The 22,062-nt window shown below is 38.7% G+C and overlaps 1 protein-coding gene across 13 annotated transcripts in view; it reads right to left on the bottom strand.

The window, feature by feature from the left end:
- ANKFN1 (ankyrin repeat and fibronectin type III domain containing 1) overlaps positions 1-22,062 on the bottom strand; it is a 113,490-nt gene that overhangs the window by 17,062 nt on the left and 74,366 nt on the right. For all 13 annotated transcript variants that reach the window (XM_040649721.2, XM_040649724.2, XM_040649718.2 and 10 more), the window contains 7 exons: positions 16,075-16,172; positions 14,815-14,905; positions 11,343-11,450; positions 5,240-5,339; positions 3,943-4,075; positions 3,223-3,339; positions 208-423 (listed from right to left, as the gene is read on the bottom strand). In XM_040649721.2, coding sequence (XP_040505655.1) covers positions 208-423; positions 3,223-3,339; positions 3,943-4,075; positions 5,240-5,339; positions 11,343-11,450; positions 14,815-14,905; positions 16,075-16,172 — 863 coding nt within the window. The remainder of the gene's footprint in view (positions 1-207; positions 424-3,222; positions 3,340-3,942; positions 4,076-5,239; positions 5,340-11,342; positions 11,451-14,814; positions 14,906-16,074; positions 16,173-22,062) is intronic.

Here is a 22,062-nt window from a genome sequence, read left to right as displayed (position 1 = left end):
TAATCTCATGGATATTTTATGTATTAAGGATCTGATCCCAGCCCCACTGGAAGTAATATAAGTCTTTTCTTTCAATGGGAGCCTTGCCATTAGTTTTACTGGGTACTGGATTAAGGCCTAAAATTCTACAAGAATCTTCCAAAATCAGGGCTCTGGCACAGGCTTCACAAAAGCAAATAACATACAGTTAGAGAAGCAAAGCACTACCTGGATTGTTATAAGCAAAATGTCTAATGCTGTTGGCTCCTCTGGCGTTGAAAGGGATTTCCTCTGGCTCTGTAGTTTGGATACCTGCATCCATTTGCCATTAAAAAATGAATAAAGACTCTCCACTTCTCTTATAGTAACAATCAGTATATTGCCATGCCGATCCTTGATTGGCTCATAAAAAACTCTGCCTAAGTTGTGAGTTCCCAGCAAATTCTAGAAAAGAAGAAAATTATAAAATGAAAGTTATTTATTACATATCAGGAAGGTGCGTTTTGTGAAAGTTAACTGTATGCTCCTTGACATCAGACCTATTGACTTCAGTAAAAACCAGTCACACAGCCTTTCTTAAGTCCTTGCCCTGCAGTCACATCGTGCAGTGGCAAAAGGAGAAGTTACATTAGTGGATCTTCCAGCGTATTTGGTCCAGTAGTGTTCAGTCTAGTGTTTAACAGAGAACATCAGACAGTTACAAACCAATACCTTTGTAAAAGAGCACACTGCAAATTCACCTCCACCTCCTGACTGTACCCAGTTATAAAAAGGTAAAGGATGCTGCTTTCAAAAGCACTCGGTGTTGGTCTAGTGGTGATTCCTTTGGTATCAATGAATTCCTTCTGGTTAGAACTTACCAAAGAGCTAGATGCATACCTAAATGAGAGATGCAGCACATATCAGTGATACAGAATTCATACTGGAGACTTCAAATGTTTTCTGTTAAGATCATTAACTATAATCTCAATTTATTGTTCTCCATTTCAAAATGATGCTGATTATTTTCAGCAACAAAAGCAAGAGGCCCTCATATCTGCACTGAATGTAAATAGTTCTGGAGTTGAACTGCGGGGTGTGTTTGTTAAGGAACACAAAGGAATTTGAAAAGATGTGGACCCTTTTTCTTTTACTTCAATACCAAGAATGCTAGACAAACCAGCAGAAACTAACAAACTACCAAAGCAAAGCTCTCCAGGAAAATATGTGAGGATTAAAGAAAAGCAATTTTAAAAGACTCCACATAAAATACATATTTTGGTCAAAATCCCTTTCCTCACACAGAAAGGCATCTGCTTATAGGTGCAAACATACTCAGTCCAGTCACCAGCCACTGAAGAGATTCCCAGATGTCTTAAAGAAAAATGCCTAACATTTAAAATATGCTCATTACTTCAGGACTTTTCAGGAGTTCTACAGTACGCTGGGGAGAGATGGGGGTTGTTTAAAATGACAACTCGAATTCACAATCCAGCACACTGTATGTTTAAGGAAGTGCTGTAACTTCATGACATTGCAAAGTGATAGATTGTCCTATTTTATTTTTTTTATCCATGTGTAGCAGACAGTATTTACTTATAAACTCTATTATTGAATTGTTTGTAAACTCTAGATAGTCAGCATAGTGGCTGTCCTTTTTGCAACATAACTTAGCAGTTTTAGCTTTAAGCATCCCTCTCCAGAGCATCCTGTTGGTGTCTGTATACCACATCCTTTTTCTTCACTGTTCTACCTGTTGAGGTTAGCCTCCATCACTGATTAACGCTGGGTGGTTTTGCTATACATTTTGTTTGGATTTGTGTGTCCACAGATGGGGTAGATTATTACAGGGAGATGTTTAGCCATCTCGTTGATATTAAATTGAGTGCAGTATAAGAATGTGCCTAGATGGAAGCAAATAGATCATTACTGTCACTGATGGCTGTACCCTGTGAATGACATTCCAGCACAGAGAATGGGGGCACCAACTAATGGAAGTTATGGCTAATTCATGCACTAAAAAAGTTTTGCGTCTGCTTTGCTTGGCATGCCATCACTTGTGATTTGTTTGCTTAGTTGTCTAGTGGTAACAGCACGCAAAATTACAGTCCCTGTTGTCTCTGAATCCACTGATCCAGTCCCTCAGCAGCTGTGTTATCACTGATCTTTTCCATTCTGTCCTAAATTCCTGTGGAGTCAGACTGTTAACTGCCTCACTAAAATGTATTCAACCGTATAAACTTTATTGAGATCCTTGTATTGGTGGATCCCATTAGGCCACACACTGTTAAAGGCTGGCAGACCTGTGACAATTCCTGTGCTCATCAGGGGACCAAAGTGACAGAACAAATGATGAGGACAGTAAAGCTGCCAAAAATTCAACAGAGCAATGTACCTTCTGGGCTTATTTGCCATATCTCTGTGCTTCAAGTTCTGTTCTTACCATCTCTGGTAGCAATTAACACAATATAATCTTGGTTATCTCAAACTGCAGTCTGTGCATACTAACAATGCTTTCTTAGGGAGGGAATGGAACTGAGCTAACCAAAGGAGTATGTGCTACCTAGGCTGAGCTAACCACACCGGAGGGACCTTTCAGCAGGTACAGTTAAAACTGTCTCTAGTGAGAACTCAAAGGACTGGCAAGCAGCTGCTGCTTAACACAGGTGGTCCTCCAATAAAGGTGCAGCAGGCTGGCATTCCATATATTTCGGGATACTTTGGGGAAATCAGTCAAGACAGGTGGTTGCCCAGGAAGGCTATTCTTCTGTACAGCTTGCTTTGCCAAAAGATGTAAAACAAACCCCACACAGATATTCTTAATAATGGCCACAAAGTATCTGGCTCTCACAGCTGCTATAAAATCTTATTGCGTGGACTGGCAATAAGAGGGATGGCCGTATTGCTAATACATGAGTCAAGCAATATGAAGATCTCCATTAATGCTGTAGCTGTACAACAGTTTTCTGGGCATTCTTGGTGAATTCATTCAAACAAAAGGTAGGAGAGTGAGGTCTGCATATACTTCCTCTGTAAGGATCATGCCCACACCTTTGTGAATTTATTTCTTTTCCACAAAAGTAAATATTTAATGAAAGCAGTTGTCATCCTGCTAGAAATTTCACATCACCGTGAGCATGTTCTTCACAAGCTTTACAGTACATGTCAAAGCATTCTCCTAGAGAAATGTTGTAGTAAAGTACAATTACTATTGGAGATTGGAAACTCAAAGAGCTAATAGTGGAAACAGGCAATGCAACCAACCTGTAGCTGTGCTGCTGCAGAAAGCATCTTTTGCCTGGCTTGAAGTGTTGTTGATGAAGAGATGGATACAGACGTATTCTGCCTCAGCCATCTGATATCATCCCACATACAAGACAACTGCAAAAATATGTCTAGTTCAGTCAGTTTTTGTTCTCAGCCTTTACAAAAGCAGAAATGAAACTAAAAGCATTGTGGACTTTGAAAAATCATTAGATGTTCATCTTGAGTTTCTGTGGGTGGCAATAATTGCCTAGATAAGCATGAAACAGATATCAAATCACACAGAAACCATTCTGTAAACACCGTGCACCTAATTTAAATCATGTTTTAGACTACTGAGTAAAACTGATTTACTGTTTCTCGGGGAATAAAAAATAGTGTGAAAATATCTTTAATGATGGCATAACCATTATACCAACTTCAAAACATCTAATTACTTTTTTTAGGCTCTTCCTCTAAATGTTCATAAAACCTTTATGTTCCCAGTCAGCAGCCACTGAAGTAGGATCATACATTTAGAAGAGTTAATTGTGCCGTGGTCAGCGACTCAATCAGAATTTAACCCATACAAATGCTGTTTGAAAATTACATTTTAACATGAGTAAAAGATGAAGCACTTCATCATTTAGCATTTTAATGTGTTCAGAATGATCAGTTAAGGTTTCTGCATGGCTAGCAACACATTTTTAGAAGCAATATATGAAATTAGGTTCCTGTTACCTTTGTGAACCACAGGAAATCCTGCATAATTGAACTACTGTGAGAGTCATCCATTTCCACAATTGGGATCTGATCTTCATTGGTTACTAATAAATTGTCTTTGTAAAAAAATATAACAGATAAGTAGAGTCCCCTAGAGAAAAAAAGAATCATTGTCAAACAGCTTTCATGTCTATTAATATCTAAGCCAAATTTTTGCTGCTGAATCATAGATTTTAAGTTCTGAGGAGGCAAAACAAATCAACTGATCTTAACTTTTGTGTTATATAGATAATGCAACTTCAGGTGGTGAATTCTGAAAAATATGAGGGAAGGCTCTCTCTTCAGATGATGTGAGACTACAAGAATTCAAGGAATTATGAATCTGTGCAAACCACTGACATCAACTTTAGTAAGAGTTTTGCCAGAGTAAATAGCATACAATGGAGGGTTTATGCTCTCTAGAAATCAAAAATTCTACCAAAACTTTTTATCATTAATGGGCTTAGTTTTGCCCTCATTTACTTCAGAGCAAATCTGAAATAACTCAATTGAAATCAGTAGGGTTATTATGGATTTACATTAGTGTAATTGAGTGTAATTTGGCCAGCATATCTGCAAAACTGTTTATAGAGATCATTCCTTTCAATATTTACCCTTGCAATTAGTTGCATATATTAAGTAGTTGCCTTAGGGAATTTAAAGACTCTGGAGAACTCTTCTGAAAGAATCAAACTCTTATCAAAATACAAAGAAGAAAAAGCAAACTGAATGCTCCTGGCAATGAAAGAAGAAATAATCCAGCCTAAGAAACTTTCATTTGCTAAAATAAACTATCAAGGCAAAGGGTTGTTTGGGTCGTGCTGAGCTGCAAACCTAGCTAAAAACATCAGAACGTTCTTGATGTGCTGCTTGATGCCAATGAGATATTAGTATCTATTAGAACACGTCATCTGAGCTCTGCATTTTTCATTAAGAATGAAATAAATTCCAGTTTCCTTACTGAGCAGCAACAGGGGCTGCACTTAGCAATTCCTCAGTGACTGTAGTGTTGTGTTTGCACACAGTATTTTCCCACTGCAACTCAAATCCATTTCTAGTTGTAACAATCAAAGATTGCTACTGATTTCAGTAGGAACTGGAGCATTATTTTCCTATCAGATGCATCAGTCTCACACGTATATAACTTTATCAGGTTTATTCAGACATTGCTGTTTCACTGGAAGTAGAATTTGCATACATCTATTTTTAAGGTGCTGCTCACTATTACATAAAAGCAATAACTGGGAATGTTTGGGAGGTAAAATGAATGACAGACCGTTTCAGAGTCTTCACAAACTTGTTTGATGAATGAAAAAGGTGTTTCAGGCTTCTAGAGACTGATTGCTTGCGACCAGTGTTCTGTAACTTGGAACTTTCTGAAATGGAAAATGAAAACAAAACCAAATGCAGCACTTCAATTTCAGATAATAAATCATAAAGAACCTTTGTTTGTGGAATCATACTGATAATTCAGTGCCCACCTTATTCCTTCCAACAGACAACATTCAGAAGCATACTGATTTACAACATTTGCTTGTATTTTCTTTCTCTTAACAATACTGTTCATCATATGATTTCTTTAAGTGCATCAACTCAGACTTGGTGGAACTGTTGTGTTGCACCTAGGACAAGTATAGCTTGAACCATGTCTTCAGGGAGGATATGAATTTTACGCAGGGTCTCAAAAACACAAGAGGAGCATCAGAGCACCAGTCAACATTTTAGGATGATGTAACCCCTCAACACGTGTCCAGGAGTCCTGCTTTGTGCTTACAAGGATCTCTGGACCGAATCCCACAATTAAAGAGCAGCCTCAGAATTCAAATATTTGCCCTAAATTCTTTGAAAAAAAAAATGGCGTTACATTTTATATAGCGTATTATTCCCTCTCTGGTACATGGTTTGAGATTTCTTTCAACCCGAAGAAAACCCTTCCAGTAGGAACTGAAGCTCTCAGGCTCTAGGAAATAGCTGTGTCTACCTGTATAATGTAAGCAGTTTTTAGAAGGTATGCTAATACACAGTGGTCAGCAGGATGGCATATTTTGGTATTGTCAGAAGTTGTTGTTTATATATGGCTTGTTAAAGGAATGGATGTTTAAAACTTTAGGGAAAAAAATTCCTTAGGTGTTTACTGTGATCTGAAGAGAAAGACAGAAAGAGAAATGTAGCTGTGAAATTACATCTCAGCTTTCTAGGATCTTTTTTCTCATTATTTGAATGAACTCGGATTACCAAACATTTTGAGGAATAACCCTCTCCAGTGGGGAAAAAAATGTGACTCATGAAAGATTTTACAAGATAACTATTTGCTGCTAATCTGCCTGGCTAGGTGTTTTCAGAGTAACATATTTCCTACTTACCTCCAGTGCAAAATAGAAGGTGTCTATCTGTGTCTCCCTAGCAGGTTCTAAGTTTGAACATTTAAAGAACATCTAAATTTGCTCTTGTCAAAACCCCATCTGTGAAAGCACTCAACATATTTTTAAATGATGAATAAATTTGCACTGTAATTTGCACATAGAAAACTACAAAAAGAAGACACATTGTTAGCATAATTACCACTTTGCTGAACAGTAAGTACAAAGAGAACAAGGTTCTACTGGGGGTGAAATCATGCAATTTAGAAGTATGAGACTTATTAGATCACCAAATATGTTGTCTTCCCAGTGCTAACTTAGTCTGCATGGCATATTCTACAATACTGTGCTCAGTTTAATTTAAATAGACTCGTCTTCATCCATGGCTGCTCCTTTGATGCCACTGATCTTTGATTTCTTTTCCTTTTGGAAAAACTCATTTGTTTTCCTGCCCATATCTCCTCAGATCACTTCTATTTTACTCTGTGCTTTTTTTTTTTCAGCATATCACAGTAACGTAAACCCAATGCAACATGAAAACTCTTGTCTTAGAAATACAAATTTCATCCTAATTAAGAAATTCTTATTCTATACTTGCGATGGAAGGAATGGAAGTGGAAATTGCTAACAGCAAAGCAACATAATTCTATACAAAACACCCAGAGACTGCAGCATTACAATCAGAGGGCACATTACAAGGGAAACCTATATTATTGGGCTATTCAGTGGTTTGGGTTTGGTCCACAGATTTTTCAAAGCCAAAAGCAAAAGACATAATGTAAAACTAAATGGAAACTGTAAATTCTCCAATGTTGCTGTTTGCTTTTGTTTTACATTATAGTATGTATAGAAGCCAAAAAACATGGAACTGAGATTAGAGGATACTTTGGACCTACAGGAAATGGAACTTTAACAATCTGTTATTTAATTAACTAATAAATAACAGAGTAACCCTTATACAACAGCGCCAGTAACAACAGAATAAGTGGATACTAAGGAACAATAGAATAGAGCTATGAGCTCTTTTGGTAGCTCAGGAGCAAACGTACATTGGCCAAGATCAGACAATTTCCAGCAAACGGATTTAGATGACAAGCATTCATACTTGGACTGAGCTGTTTATGAGCAATTAACTCTATTTACCACATTAGCAGTTTTTCTCTTCTTAGGTAGGATATATATGTGTGTCTTTGCACTTCACTTAAATATGACAGATGCTTGAAAGCAACGTAAGCTGGTTGTGAGAAATAAGAAAGTTGCATGCTCCCACTGCTAGCATGCATCTGGGGTTTCTGCTCTAGAGGAATGTCTGTTATGCCATGCCATTTCTCTGAGGAGGAAGATCATCTGGAATTCTTTGTCCTATCACTAGACAAGCGGGTGCCTCTCCTCAAGTGGGGCAGATGTGAAGTAAATGGGATTACCTCAGTGCAAAATTATCTAAGGAGAAATCTTAGCCCCATAGATCAGACGGACTGTGGAACAACTAAATATCACTAATGGTAACACTGAATAATGAAGCAAATTAGTAGAAGAGGAGCTAAATCCCATTGAAATCCTAGCAGAGAACATAAAATGGGGTTTAGAGTTTTTACTAACAATGGATGAAAATACATCAAATAACTGGAAACTTCCAGAAGAAAATTACACTCACTTTCAATTGCCATAATTTCAGCAGTGCAATCAGCTGACACAGGAATAACATGCACAGAGGCAGAATACCATGCAGAAGCTAAAGGCACACATAGCCAGCAGATATTTCAGTAGCTTAATGCCATCACAGACTCCATATTACCTCAGCTCAGGAAGGGATGTCGCTCAAAAGAAAAAGCTGTATCTCATGAAGAAGCTATAGTCATGTCAGTTGTGTTACCCGGTGGGGTATTTTGGAGTACAAAGTCAGGCTCAGCAGCTGAGATTGTAACTTCTTAAATTTCCTACCCGGATCTGTCAGCCCATGGACAGGTTTCCCAGCCTGATTTTGTGTATCCTCACTGAAATAAAATCTAAACTTTTAAAATGCCCCGTGGAATAGGAGATCATTCTCTTTGTCAAACGCAACGAAAATGTGATCCCAGATTGTGAGTCGAATTATGATTAGAACATTTTTATTTCAGTCAATCTCCAGCAAAATACATTTCAACCGAATTTCAGAAAGAAAATATCTAGTAAGCATTTTACTGAAGAGTTGAGTTCCTTTCTTAATGAAGCATCACACAATTGCCTAATCCACTCAGAACTGCTTAGGAAGAACGATCTTCAGGAAAAAAAATACTTAAAAAATACATTTGAAGTGTTGCCAGAACACACAATTGTAGTAATTGGGTTATGATAGTCTGTAGCACGGTATTATGAAGACAAATGGATGACTGTTGTTTGTAATCATCGGGATTTTCCAGAAGATTAAACATATGAAAGCAAAGCTTCCTAAGTAATTCCCTAAGAGATTTCAACATATCACAGAGCAGGTTCAAAAGCAACAGCTGATCTAATTCCAAAAGCTCTTAAACTCACTGTACGTTCCAATGTATTTTTCCTGGTATTTTTGTAAGCTTGTTTTCTTCAGGCCCTGAAATACAAAGCATGGGGCAAAATGCAGGCTTTGGTGCAAAGCCTGAATGAACAGACGTGAGCAAGAGATGTGTGGAATCTGGGCAATTTAACCCTCACAGATCACAAGCATAGGACCTCGTTCTTGTATCTCCTTTATATTCTGAGGCTTTTACTCATATCAGGCAAATAATCTCAGCCATTTTAGATTGATTTCTACTTTTTTCACCTCCTTTGCACTCCTCCTCTGCTCTCCTTCAGCCACCCTGAGCAGCACACCTGGGCAGTCCCGCAGAGGGATCACTTCGAGGAAAGCCAAGGGGACAAGGCTTCAGGTTTGAACCTGTCTCCGTCTTCACCTCACTTTAATTCACTGTGAATAAGTGGCTGCAAGCAGATTCACTGGTATTCTTCTGAAAGTTTCAAGCTATTTACTGACACCTCTAAAACAAATGAGGAAAACAGAAGCTATAATGTGCACTTCCAATGAAAGGAATGTGGCAAAGAGAAACATGGTAAAGACTGGTTACATGTCAGGCCAGGTCCTCAGCTTATGTATGAAAGCACGTCCATTCTGATTTCTGTCCATGACAGTTGAAGCAGGCTGCTGTCTTATGTGCACCAAGTGGAAAAGTTTACCGGGGCTTTTCAGTCATTACAAATAGCTTATCCCAGATCCTTGATCAAACTTCTCAGATTTCACTGAGATTGACAAATAACAGCCAAATTAATGTCATAATTCCTAATTTTTCTGCAATTACTTTGTCTTGATTTTTTTTAAATCAAATTCTTGAAATACAAGGCATTGACATAAGTCATACATTTAATGTAAGTTCCAAAGACTTCTCTTATGTTATAAACCTGATTTATCCAAAATACAGTTCTGTGTAATGATAACATTACAAGCAGTTCTGAGATTCTGATTTAATTGGATCAAGGGTGTTGCTCTTGCTGATCCCACAGCGTAGTACTGCCATATGTAAGTTCCCACATCCTCTTTCTGACACACAAGAAAATGTTCTGAGCTGAACAGATTCCCTATATTGTTGTTATTTATTATTTAAGCATAAGGAGCTTAGAAATCAGTAACAGAGTTGTCTGTGCTTTGCTTTGAGACTGGAGTTAATTTCTGAAGCGGTGGAATTTTATGAGAACCAGGTACTGGTGTCAAATTCTTAAAAGAAGGGATTTTCTGCATGTTTATAAGTGCTTCTTTTCTGGGCTGGTATGTCAGTAAAACAACTGACCCTAAGAATATTCTCAGATGTTCCATCACTTATTCCCTGTTGACTAGGAAGGTGGCCTGAAAGACCTGAGAAATGCGCCAACTTCGGAAGAGCAAAACTGCACCATGGATAACGACTTCTTGAATCATGCAAAGCTATGTAAGAGATGGAATACATCGTTTGTATTTTTACTACCATGGCCACCTGCAAGTGATAATGTTTGCATGAATTTTAATTAGGGAAACAACATTTTCTTGCAATATCTCCTTTTCCTTTCCAAGCAACATAGCTGAATAGTTTTAGTTGCTATGGTTACAATGGCTTGTGGCAGACTGTGGATCACCACGATTGTGATGTATTTGCACATAAAGAACAAAGGTTGCATCTTTCCATTTTATCCAGATGATTTGAGCCCTAAGTATTTCTGTGATTTTAAATCAGTTGATGCAGTTTGAAATAACAGTCATACTAAGTGATGAAAAATGAAAACTTCATGGTAGTTCGACTTTTCAGTTTAAAATAAGTTCCTTTGCAATGAAGCATTATTCCAGTTAGAAGTTTATTTTAAGAAAATAAATAGCACTTTTCAACAACCCGTATAGAGCAGGAGTTTTTATATATTCTTTAAAAAGAATGCCAAGCTGTTGCCTTGACTCTTGAGCTATTAAAGGCACAGTCTGTTTCTCATGAATGAAGAGCAAAGAGCTGGCTGAGATTCGAACTCTCTCCCAGTTTTGATCCATTCTATTTGAAAATGTAGCAATCTTATCTTCCCACTGCATTGTGCAACTATTTTTCATTATAGATTGGCATCATATCCAGTAGAGTACTTAGTGTCTTTCATTTGGAGGCAGCCAAGTCCCTTTTTTGATCCAAAACAGTTGTTAACTCTCTAAAGTATTTCTTTATATTAAAAAAAATAAAAGAGAGATTCTTGAAGCATTTTAGCAGAATCCTGCGTAAAACTTACTTGTAGGAAAAAGCACATCAATAACTGCATAGGGTACAGAGGGAGAAAGGGTGTGTCTGTGCTTGTGTACATTCTAGCTTTCAGATGTTTCCATCCAACTAATTTCAAGGGTTAAGAGCAAGATAGTAAGCTAAAGTGATTCCAGATGGGCCAATATTAATATCTTTCTTTTCCTGATGAATGAGAAGGTATGACCTAGTTAGAAAACTGCTAAAATTACAGGCGCCACAGAGGCTTCAGCTGGTGCCCTACCACATAGATATTTATCCTTACCTCTGCAATTATAATGCTGATGAGCTGCTCGAACCTGCTGAAGGAGACGTTCCAGGGCTTCAGTATGTCCCCTGTGTCGAGGCTCTCTTCCACTGCAGTCTTTCCAGTCTATTGAACAAAGGAAATAAACAGAAATGAAACACAAAGTAGTAGGAGAAGGTTTTAAAATATTTTCTTGCCTCTGATATTTCTTGGCTGTAGCGGAGGCTTACATCAGGGCATGCAGGAAAAATGGCAGTGGTTTCGAGTCTGTTGTTGTTACTTGTACAATGAGCTTCCTTTGCTTTGTGCCAGCTGCATAATTAATCATAATGATGATTAACAAAGAGCTCATAAGCAGCTCCCAGAAGCTCCTGTAGTGACTGACTAGACAATGGCTTTTTCTCCTCGGTACATAAATGGCTCCTGTTGCTGTAGCATCAGCGCTGCGCTCATTCTGTTCCACACTGACCCTCTGTATCTCAGTAAGATCACAGCCCTGCTCCTCCCCTGTTTTATTAAGGCACCATGAGGCTAAATGACTTTCCTACAGTTATGTAGGAAACTGATCACACAGAAGAGAATGAATGTCTTCCAAGAACCAGAGGTTTCTCTGTAGCCTCAGAAACTCTGAGTAAAAGCACCTCTGAAAACCTCCCAGCACTGAGGCCTGAAGGAAGGCTGGCAATCCCTGCCCGGGCATCATCAGTCTGCTCAGCACTGCACTCATGAGGCAAGAAGCTGTGATTTCTGTCCCACATCCTCTGAACTTTGTTTTCACACTTATTTGCCATTAGCTAAAAGCTCAGTCTTGATTTTAAAAAGCAGATAACCCTTTCACAAACAAGAGGATGAAGCTGTCAGAGTGGAGCTATTTGATTCCAGATTTGACTCTTTCTCACATTGCTGTAATAAAAAATTATTACACCACAGTTTCCTGAAAGAAAGTAATGGTGGATCAGGTTATTAAGAGGTCTGCCTCCAAGGGAGACACGCTTCCATCTTGCAGGCACAGCCTCCACATACTTATTCACGGCCACCAGCAAGCAGTTTGCTCGCTCACTGAATATACAGTTCTACTTTCTAGTGCAAGTTCAGTTAAGCATTCCTTCCAAAGGACTCACTATGCCAAGGATAAAAGTATATGTTTGCTACAATTTAGTATAGCAGCTAGGGTGGTGGTAAGCCCCATGAAGAGTGGGAAGAGTAAACAATTGCTATCCTGATAGCCTGTGGGCAGTTGTAACAGCTGCAGGGTGGCTATCTTGCACGATGTATGCTTTTGCAGAGATCAAGAGCCAACTGCATTTATAACTCATGTTGAGGTCAGTTCTCAGATCTCCTTTGGCAGCCAAGAGGAACCAAATGGAATTCAGCAATAACAAAATGCTCTGGGTCATCAGACCAGTAAGGTTTAGAACAACCTCGTGGTTTCTTTGTCTAGGTGGTTCCCAAACTTTTAGACCCTCCAGTCTGCTGACTGTCTTCAAAATGACATGGAAATCAGACCAGCTGATGTCTGTGAATCACATGTCAGTCAATAAGCCTAGAAATGTTACCATCCACTGTGGTACAGTTTACAGAGCAGCTGCAGAACGCCAGCCACAGCTTTCCAGGCAGTTACTATTTGCAAGAGGGAAACAGGACAGTGGCAAGCACTCACTCATGCTGCAAGGATGATTCTCTGAGGACATCACTGACTTTTGATGCTCTGGGATTGGACTGGATCCAGATTAGCCCTGGAGCTTTCATTTACCTAGCATATTCTATCTGCCATCACAAACAACTTTGTACTTAATGTATTCACACTGAATTTTTACCTTAGGGCCATGTTCCTTAATATAACACTGCTGTAATTTCAGGTTGCTGCCTTCTTGCCAAGCACAAGTCTGCTAGCTTTCAAAACTAATGGTGAATGTATCTGCACAGACAAAGTTCTGCCCTCGGTAACTGCACCAGTATCTTGTCTGTCAAGCTAAAATTCTGATATTAATACTACTTAACAAAAAGATTTTATACTTAGGCTGTGAGCATCTCACTTGCTGGAAAGCTTGAGCATGTGTCACTAAGGGTACTTGATGGAAATACCACACTGTTGCTGGCTATCTATATGCAGTGAGCTGAGCCTGTCTAATGCTTCCATGTTCACCAGCAAAGAAAACATACATACATAGCTACATCCACTGAAATCTGAAGCAAAACCTTCCTCACAGCCCAAAGCTTTGGAGCTGTCATGTATTGTCAGAAGGTTAATAACAACGGACTAGAAATAGACAGGGAAGACAATGCAATGCACTCAAAGCAAACGTTTGTATCACACACAGCTACTGCTTGAGATACAACCAGTGTTGCCAGGAGTGCCCTATTCTTAGGGGATATTTAGCTGAATAACTGCCAGCTACTGCAGAAGAGTCTTGTTTCTCAGCTTACATAAGTTCTGGTTTTGTGGGGCCAAATCCTGTATACTTACCCCTGAGTACAATCACGGTAATTGCATGTCACTAAATTATTCAATGCAACTCGACAGTAGTGAGTTATCTGCATAGCCAAGAGTAGAATTTTCTGCCATTATTGTAGCACATTTTTGTTTGCAAACAGAATATTTCTTTAGCCTAGACTAGACCTTGGCTTTATTCTATGGTAAACAAGAGAAAAGTGTAGCAAAATAGGATAGTGATACTGCAACAGCTTTGATTATTCCACACACTATTAGCACCATTGCTTAATTTTCTCACATTAGCATTCAAGGTTATTAAATTGTTACATTAGCCTAATAAAAACAAGTGCTGCAATAAAACAAAAGTCCCACTTTACTGCACTAATCAATACAAGGGAAGCTGTAATATACTGAGCCAGTTCAGCAATGAATACTAAGTCTGGAAAAGTGACTAACAATAGAACGTGACTACAGCAGATTAATAACCACAAATGAAAATTTGCACTGAGCCTGAGAAAACCTGTCATAAGTCTGAAACAGAAGAAAGGCTTTTGGACATGTCTGGAACATTTTAGTGCTTGTGAGCTAGATCCAACCAACATCTGTGACATACTGCAGTATTATACATACTGCATGCATCCCGTAACTCCACGAACTTCAGAACTGAAAACTATGAGAATGGTTCACTGAATGGAATCTATAAAACCACAGCAAAAATACAAAATTACGTATGATATGTGTAAGTATTTTTGTTCTAGCAGTTCAAATTTAAGTTTTGATCCATTCATGTGCTGAAAAATGAAGTTCCATATAGCAGAACCCTATTAAAAGAAATGAAGATCAAAAGAGAAGAAAAATAAATACACAAATATGATATGATATATCTTTTTTTTTGTTGGGGAGAAGAAGTTGAGTTTTATTTATTTCCCTCCTAAATGACAAGAACTCTAATCATGAACTCTAGCATATTTGTCTTCTTCTCTTCTTTGAAGAGAGAGAAATTCTGAAAAAGCAACATGAATAATCAAACTGGCAGTGCAAACAAGCTTGACCTACTTGAAGGAGAAGCATATGCTGGAGTAGATCTTCGTGGAGGTCCCCATCCTCTCATATTGTATGCTGAAACATGAATATAGTATCTCTGGCCCTGCAAAAGGCAACAGCTGGAATCAAAACTTGCACTTCACTTGAAATCATGGCTGTAATAACTGGAGAGTAGCCCTTTCAAAACTGCTTTCTTTGAAAATCTCTTAAGCAGCTTTCAGGGATGTCAACTGATGCACCGTGAACTACTGAAAAATTGCACAATGATTACAGGGCAGATGATTTACAGAGGGTCAACAGAAACCATCAATTATGACTGACAAATTGTGATCTCTCCTACCAAAGCAATGCTCTTAGAATCAGACTTTAAGAATAAAGAAGTCCCATTTCTGCTGTAGTATTAGTCTTGCTATGAGCACAGTAACTGAAGAAGTTCTGCTTGGCCGTCACTGAAATCAGCCAGACCTTTTGCAAGCATTTCAATGAGTAAATGTAGGCCAATGGAAAGTGCTTCTGAAAGTTTAACTTTTGGTTTACCGATGTTACATACTTTAGAGATTATGGACAAACACACCCTAATCACTGCTCTTAATGTGTGCCTAAGAAATGGGCTGTGCAAGCTTGCTTGATTTTAACTTAAGACCAGTTACTTTGTTTTGCTGCTGGAAAATTAAGAACAGAGGAAATGCATACCGTGGCTCTTTGTGAATCCAAATTTGCTTGCACAAACAGTGCAGAACAGCCAGTAGGAAGAAGGTGTTCAGACACATGGTCAAAGCTATTCTGCTTAAGAATACATGTGAACATTTATCAATTTTCTCAATTGCTGACCCAGTTCTTAGCAATGTAAAACATGTATATGAAAATAAAACAAAAATGAAAATGACTGCCATTAACTATGTGTTCCTGAAATAAGTAGAAGAGAAAGAGCAGTTATTTTAGTTATCTGTCATCAGAGTCAGGACTAGAACTTTCACGAGCCTTTGATCTGCACTAAGATTACCCCGTGATCCAGAAAACAGCGGCTTTCATTCCAGTCTTTTTGGCTCCATCCTAAGCATGCCAACTTATAAAACAGTTCATGCTGTCTGTCTGTTCCTTTGTGAATTTCTGATCATGGATACCAGACATATTATGCTTAATGACTGGAACTTGTTAGAAGAAAGGCACTCTGCAGTTGCTACCAACAGCCAAGGATGCAAATTATCAGTGTCTTTTTATCACTGGGGCAGCAGGGGGCATCAAGATCTAAACGACTCATTTGGCACTTACTGTTCTGAGACCTGTGATGGTGCATCTCAAAGACTGAAGATTATCCATAATTATTTCACCAACCAAAGGAGCAAAGTCTTCTGAACAACTCCATTCCACTGGGAAACAAACAGCAGAAGCAAACTGAATCAGATAACAGTCCAGCAAAAGGAATAAAAGTACTTCACAGGTTAACTTTTCTCCTTGCAGTTTACCATTCCACGTGAATACTAAAAGTCATGTTTAGCAATAATGTTTAGGAAAACTTTACACAGTAATTAAATTATAACTCTATGTATGAGAGAGAAAAGCAAAATATTGCTCAAAAGCTTTTCAGGAAAGAATGCTTAAAAGTACCCAGCAATACAAATTACATTCAATCAACATTTGCTCTCAGTTAAACAATTTCCTTATAAAGAAAGGGAAGCAGTGGAAAAGAGTAGGTAAAAGATTTGGACCTGCTAATTCCATTAGGCAGTTTATACATCCAAAACAACAAAAAGCACTGTTTTGCAATTGTGTCTGCATATGTAGGCACAGGAAGAGAGTCCTTTGGGCTCCACAGGACCACAAGACTCCAATCACTTAGTCCTGGCAACTCTGCATAGAAATATCCTCCTTGGACCAGATCCAGCACTCACAAGAGTCTCTTTAATGATTTCAGTGGGCTCTGGCTCCCTTGTCCGAGCCTGGTTCTGCTGTGGTCATTGAAACTACAGAGCTCCACGAGGACCTATTACATTTTATCCATTTTTGAAGTGAATTAAGTGGTGCTGGGCTGGCACATCCCTCCCAACCTGTCCTACAGCCTCACTCACAAAGGGTACCTTCACCAAAGCGTTCCCATCACTTTGTACCAACTGCTCATATTCCTACCGAAGGGGTATGAACTCAGCAATCTTGTTGTATTTTTCCTTATTCCTTGCAAAAATTAATGCAAAAAAATAAAAATGGATGCTGACCATGAAAAACTACCGCATGATTTTAGAAAAAGGATATGTGCAAAAGGGAAATGGGTGGCTGTAGATAAGAAAACCACCTTTTGAATTATATGCTAGTAATGACAAGTACCGTGGTTAGACTTAAGGTTCATCCCAGAGTCGTACCTCTGAGCTTTAGTAACTTCTATCTCCAGACTCAAACTTTCAGGAAAACTTACCAAAAACAGTGAAATTCACTTCTACACAATAAAAGGTGAAAATCCCACCAATTTTCTGGATTTACATCTAAGCAGAAAATCTACCAAAATATTTTCCCTTAAGATTAAAAAAAACAGCTTATAGATAGTTCATTTGCATATTTATCAGAGTTGGATTCAACAGTTTAAAGATGATCAGAAAGTGTAGGTACTTCAATTTCAGCATGCAGATGTTTTATCTTCACACTGTGTCATACTGGCATTTTCACATTAAAAGAACAGATATTTTTGCTCAGCATATACAACACTGAACTGCCAACAAGTTTTTCCTAGATTCCACAAATTTTTCCTTTCTCCTCCAAGCCAGTCCCTTCCTTTGACTGCTGCTTGTGAATACATAGCATGTTCAGCAACGTTTTTGTATTTGCTGAAATGAAAAGGATATTGGTTTTGTCTACTGTACCTGAACTTTATAGTGTATATTTTTCTAACTCTCCTTGGGTTTTAAACATCTAATTACTGCCAGCCTTAATGGGAGCTATCTCTGTACATTAGTATGAAAATGTAGAGACTGTTACTGTACCATGTTGTAGGTTTTTGTTGACGATTTAATTATAGCAGTGCTTATAAGTGCCATTAAACTTGATGGCCTGTCAGAGTTTCCATTATAAACCGTGATTTTTCAGGGTTTATAACACTGCTCTATTAAATCATTGAGGACATTGTGTACATGCTGCAGACTAAGACGTTCTCTATTCTCCAGAAGGATAAATGAGAGAAACCCTTCCTGAATCGTTGAACATGTTACTAACAGACGTGCAGTCACTTCAGATGCCATTTTTCTCTATGTAGGGTTGTGTAAATCAAGACAATGTCAGTCAAGATGGATTCTGCCAGCAAATCCTGTCTTCACTGAAATCCTAAGCAGGACAGTGTGTTTCTCAGCATGAGGGGCAGTGCTAAGGTTGTGCTTTAGCACAAAACAAAAGCCAAGGGTGAAATAAGCAGCTTTAAATTCCCCTGGAGTTTCTCAAATTTTTAACTGTTCCAGGGACCAGAGAGTATCCAGACATAAACCAGTTCTTTGGACACATCTGAAGCGTTGTGATTTTTGACAGCACATCATCCTCTGACTCATGATACCACGATATAGGCTGCTGTTCCTTGCATTTTCTGGTTATGCAGAATAATGCAGAGCTACTACTAGTGATGGACCAGGATCTAAAAACTATGCAACTTTGTGCATGAGCGACCCAGCATGGAAACACTGATAAAGCCTTGCCTACTTTCCAAGACAGAAAGTGCTGGAAGAGGCTGTTCTGATAGTAAACAAAAAATAACAACTATCTGTGTAGCTGAAGCACTTGGTACTTTAAGGAAGAACAAAAGGCTGGCTACGCTCAGCACTTTAAAAGTTCAATATAAAAATACGCAAGTATAAAAAGCTGAAGATGAAGAGGGTCCTTTATAAGAGCCCAGGAACAAGAGCTGGTCTTGTAGACTGTACCAACTGTGCTGTAAAGGACCTGAAAGCTGTTGGGTGAATTAAGGATGGAGCATGTTCCAGTCCCGTTCTGAACACCCCACAGGCCTGCTTTGTCGTGAACGCTGAATGTCTTCGCTGTTGCGGCTTTCCATCTGACACTTCACGTTATGTCAGAGCAGGGCTTTTTTGTGTGTTTAATATATTGGTGACTATGTGTTTTAATGAAGGTGCCCTGTATTCCAGAGCTAGCGAATGCACGATGTGTTGCTGCGGTCGCCAAGATAAGTAGTAATTTTTAAATAAACAGCAGTATAAACAGTTACATAAAACTCATGTAAATTGCTGGCACATAATTTTAGACTGGCTTAAGTTATGTAACCTACTTGTGGCCAAGTTGTGTGCGCGCTTTTTTTTTCTTCTTTTTAATACTCAATTCATAGACTTTAAAATAAAGAAGCAAGTTTGTTTTCACCTGTTTCTTTTCTATTCAGTATATTCCTGTTATACTGAGTATACCTTAAACAGCTCACCAGAAAGACTGACAGACAGATAAGGGAAAAAGTGAAGGTGCAAAACACCTCCCAGCCCTTTTGTGGAATCATTCAGGAAAACACCTTCTCCCTGCTAAAGTAAATAGCTCAAGCCACTGTAGAATTTGTCACTTCTCTTGGCATTTATTTTGCTTGCACTTAAATTATTCACTGAATTGCTGGGTAGATTAATTAGACCCAGGGACATGACTTAGGCTGTTAAATTGATAGCGTCTACTGAATAGTGTACTGAGCTGGAATTCTGGTTTTTACTCTTGCATTTACTACTGACTTGCTGTGACTTTGGAGAAAGCATTGTGTCACTATGACTTTTAACCCAGACTCTTAACGCAGCAAGGATTCTTTCTCCTTCCCTTCCTCCCTGTGTCCAGGGCCCAGGCTGAAGGACACTGTGATCCTAGCTTGTGTTCCCAAGGGCCTCCAAACAAATAATTGCATTGTTCAACAGCTTCCTTTGAAATGTAAAACTGAAAGAGAGCCCTAATGCCAGAAATCCCTTCACGCCATCTTTTGCTGCCTGCTGATCTTTATGAAATAATTATAACAATTTACACTTACAATGTCTTAGCAAGTTGAGCCAACAAGGCAGTCAGGAGGAACCATTTTATCGTTGATCTGAGCATTACCAGCTCAGATAGACAACAATATTCTTGATTTTTTTCACATTTTGTCTGTTTAGTCAGTTCCTCCTAGCTGCATTGAGCTAGCCTTTCCAGCTTTAATTTCAAAAAGAACCCAATTTTTGCAGTCTTGGGTTCAGGCTTTCTTTATGTCTCTCATGTTTTGAAATTCTGCAAACAATGAGAGCAGAAAGACAAGTTATACCAACTGCATAGGGTACTCATAGTACTCCCATTAGGGAAAAAAAAGTTTGGCACTGAGGAGTCAGTTTGTGTTCCCATGGATCTGCTTTTCTGCACAAAGGGTGTAAGCCATCCATTTATGCACATTCAATTACACCATCTGAAATAAGGAGAATTCTGTTTGGTTAGAATGTAGGCAGGGAGAATATTGGTTAGAAAGCTGCAATGCAATCTGGCACTGTGATAACAACCAAGATTTGTGCCTCAGCCTTCCTATGACCAACATAGCCCACTCTGGCTGTGGAAAGGAAAGTGAGAGAAAATACATACTAGAGCTGTGAAAAGGGACTGGAGAATAAATGGGGTTCTTATGCAAAGGCTTCATGTCCTAGGAAGGTATAGCAGGCTTGGCTCTGATCTTATGAATTTCCACTCCCAGTGGATTCGTTCCACTCATGTAATCTGTGTAACCAAAGCCAGTGGGGAGGTTTATGAAAGTAAGGACAACTCATTTGTGTGAAGCATGCATGGCTTAGGCTCAGCTTCCTCCCAAACCATAATACATTAAAATCTAATTAATAATGACTGGTTGGGCAAATGCAAACAAAAAAGTAATCTATCAAAATGTACAAGACATACTGGAACAGCGCATAGCACTGTTAACAAAAAAGGAAAATATACAAACCCTAATTCAATTAATCTGCTTAATGGGATTGCACCGCTTTTCTTCTGGTCCTCCTGTAATATATTCTTAAAGAGAGACACTGTTGAATAGATGTTAATTACTCATATTTATGGCTTTTATTTCTTTATAAATGAATCCCTACATTAATTTAAAGATCATTCACCTCTCCCTAGCACTAAAGCCAGGTGTCACTGGCAAAACAGTCTTGTTTTTACTTAATTTATTGCCAATTAATCTAATCACCAATTCAGATTGAGAAGAGAGAAAACATAAACAGTTAAACACTTAACACCTACCCTCCTTTCCTAGTCTCAGCTTCCCTTGTTTCTACCAGGGGGTTACTCTCAGCAACGAGGTTCTCCATTGGTTTTGGACCTATCTGGGCCAGTTATGACCAGAACCTCCTGGACCCAGGCATCATCCCACACCTGTGGGCCGTGGCTACAGTAACCTGCCAATACATGCCCAACACAGTACTCAGGCAGGAGCTAAGTGAGCGCTCGTGTGTGAACTAATTGGGTGCTCAGATGTGAGATAATAGAGTGCTCAGGCATAAACAGATTGTGTGTTCATGTGTGAACTAACTGAGCACTCATGCGTGAAAACTATATACCCTGTAATTTACATTCAGCACACAAGATAAGAGCTTGAAGCAGATCCAAAGACCTGAATCCAAATTTATATTTATCAGTTCTGTGAGTCCAATTTAATCACTAGAGTAGTATCAAATTCTTGTTGGAGTGGCAAAATGACTATGTTTTCAATCCTTGTAAATGAATCAGAAAAGTCCATGAAGGACCAGAGAAGATTTCAGACAAAAAGTGAGCAAAGGCACAAAGTCACAACCTTGTGAAAACGTTATTTTTAATTATCTATCTTAGTAGTAGTTGGATGCCATCAAGTCCCTAGCAAGGACTATTTCCAAACCCCTGGATCAAAAGATTTGGGAACCTCCTTCAAGAAAGAAACTGAAGGCCTTGAGTTCCAGTCCTGTCACACTAGAGGAAATTCACCTCTTCTATGCCCAACATATAAACTAGAAGCTCAGACACATAGCCATGAGCAAATCATTGTTAAAATTACTTATTAATGCAAGTAAATCAAAGCAAGTATAAAAAATAAAGCAACGTCTAAAAGTCAGCAGCATCACGATATGAGCCTTTTTCTTGGACACCAAAGATGGACAAAACAGAGCCTATAAGCCTGGGTTTTCTCATAGCCCTTCACCTTGAGCTCTTGCTCAAAATCTTTATGAAACAGAAATCAGAAAGAATGCTTAAACTGAGTAATTGGTGTCTGATCAACTACATCAGTTAAACACATCATCGCTTAATATGTAATTCATG

The sequence above is a fragment of the Gallus gallus genome, chromosome 18, assembly GCF_016699485.2.
Source record: "Gallus gallus isolate bGalGal1 chromosome 18, bGalGal1.mat.broiler.GRCg7b, whole genome shotgun sequence".
In the NCBI taxonomy this organism is placed as follows: domain Eukaryota; kingdom Metazoa; phylum Chordata; class Aves; order Galliformes; family Phasianidae; genus Gallus; species Gallus gallus.
The sequence above is the reverse complement of the archived record's forward strand: the minus strand, read 5'-3'. Positions and strand labels throughout refer to the sequence as shown.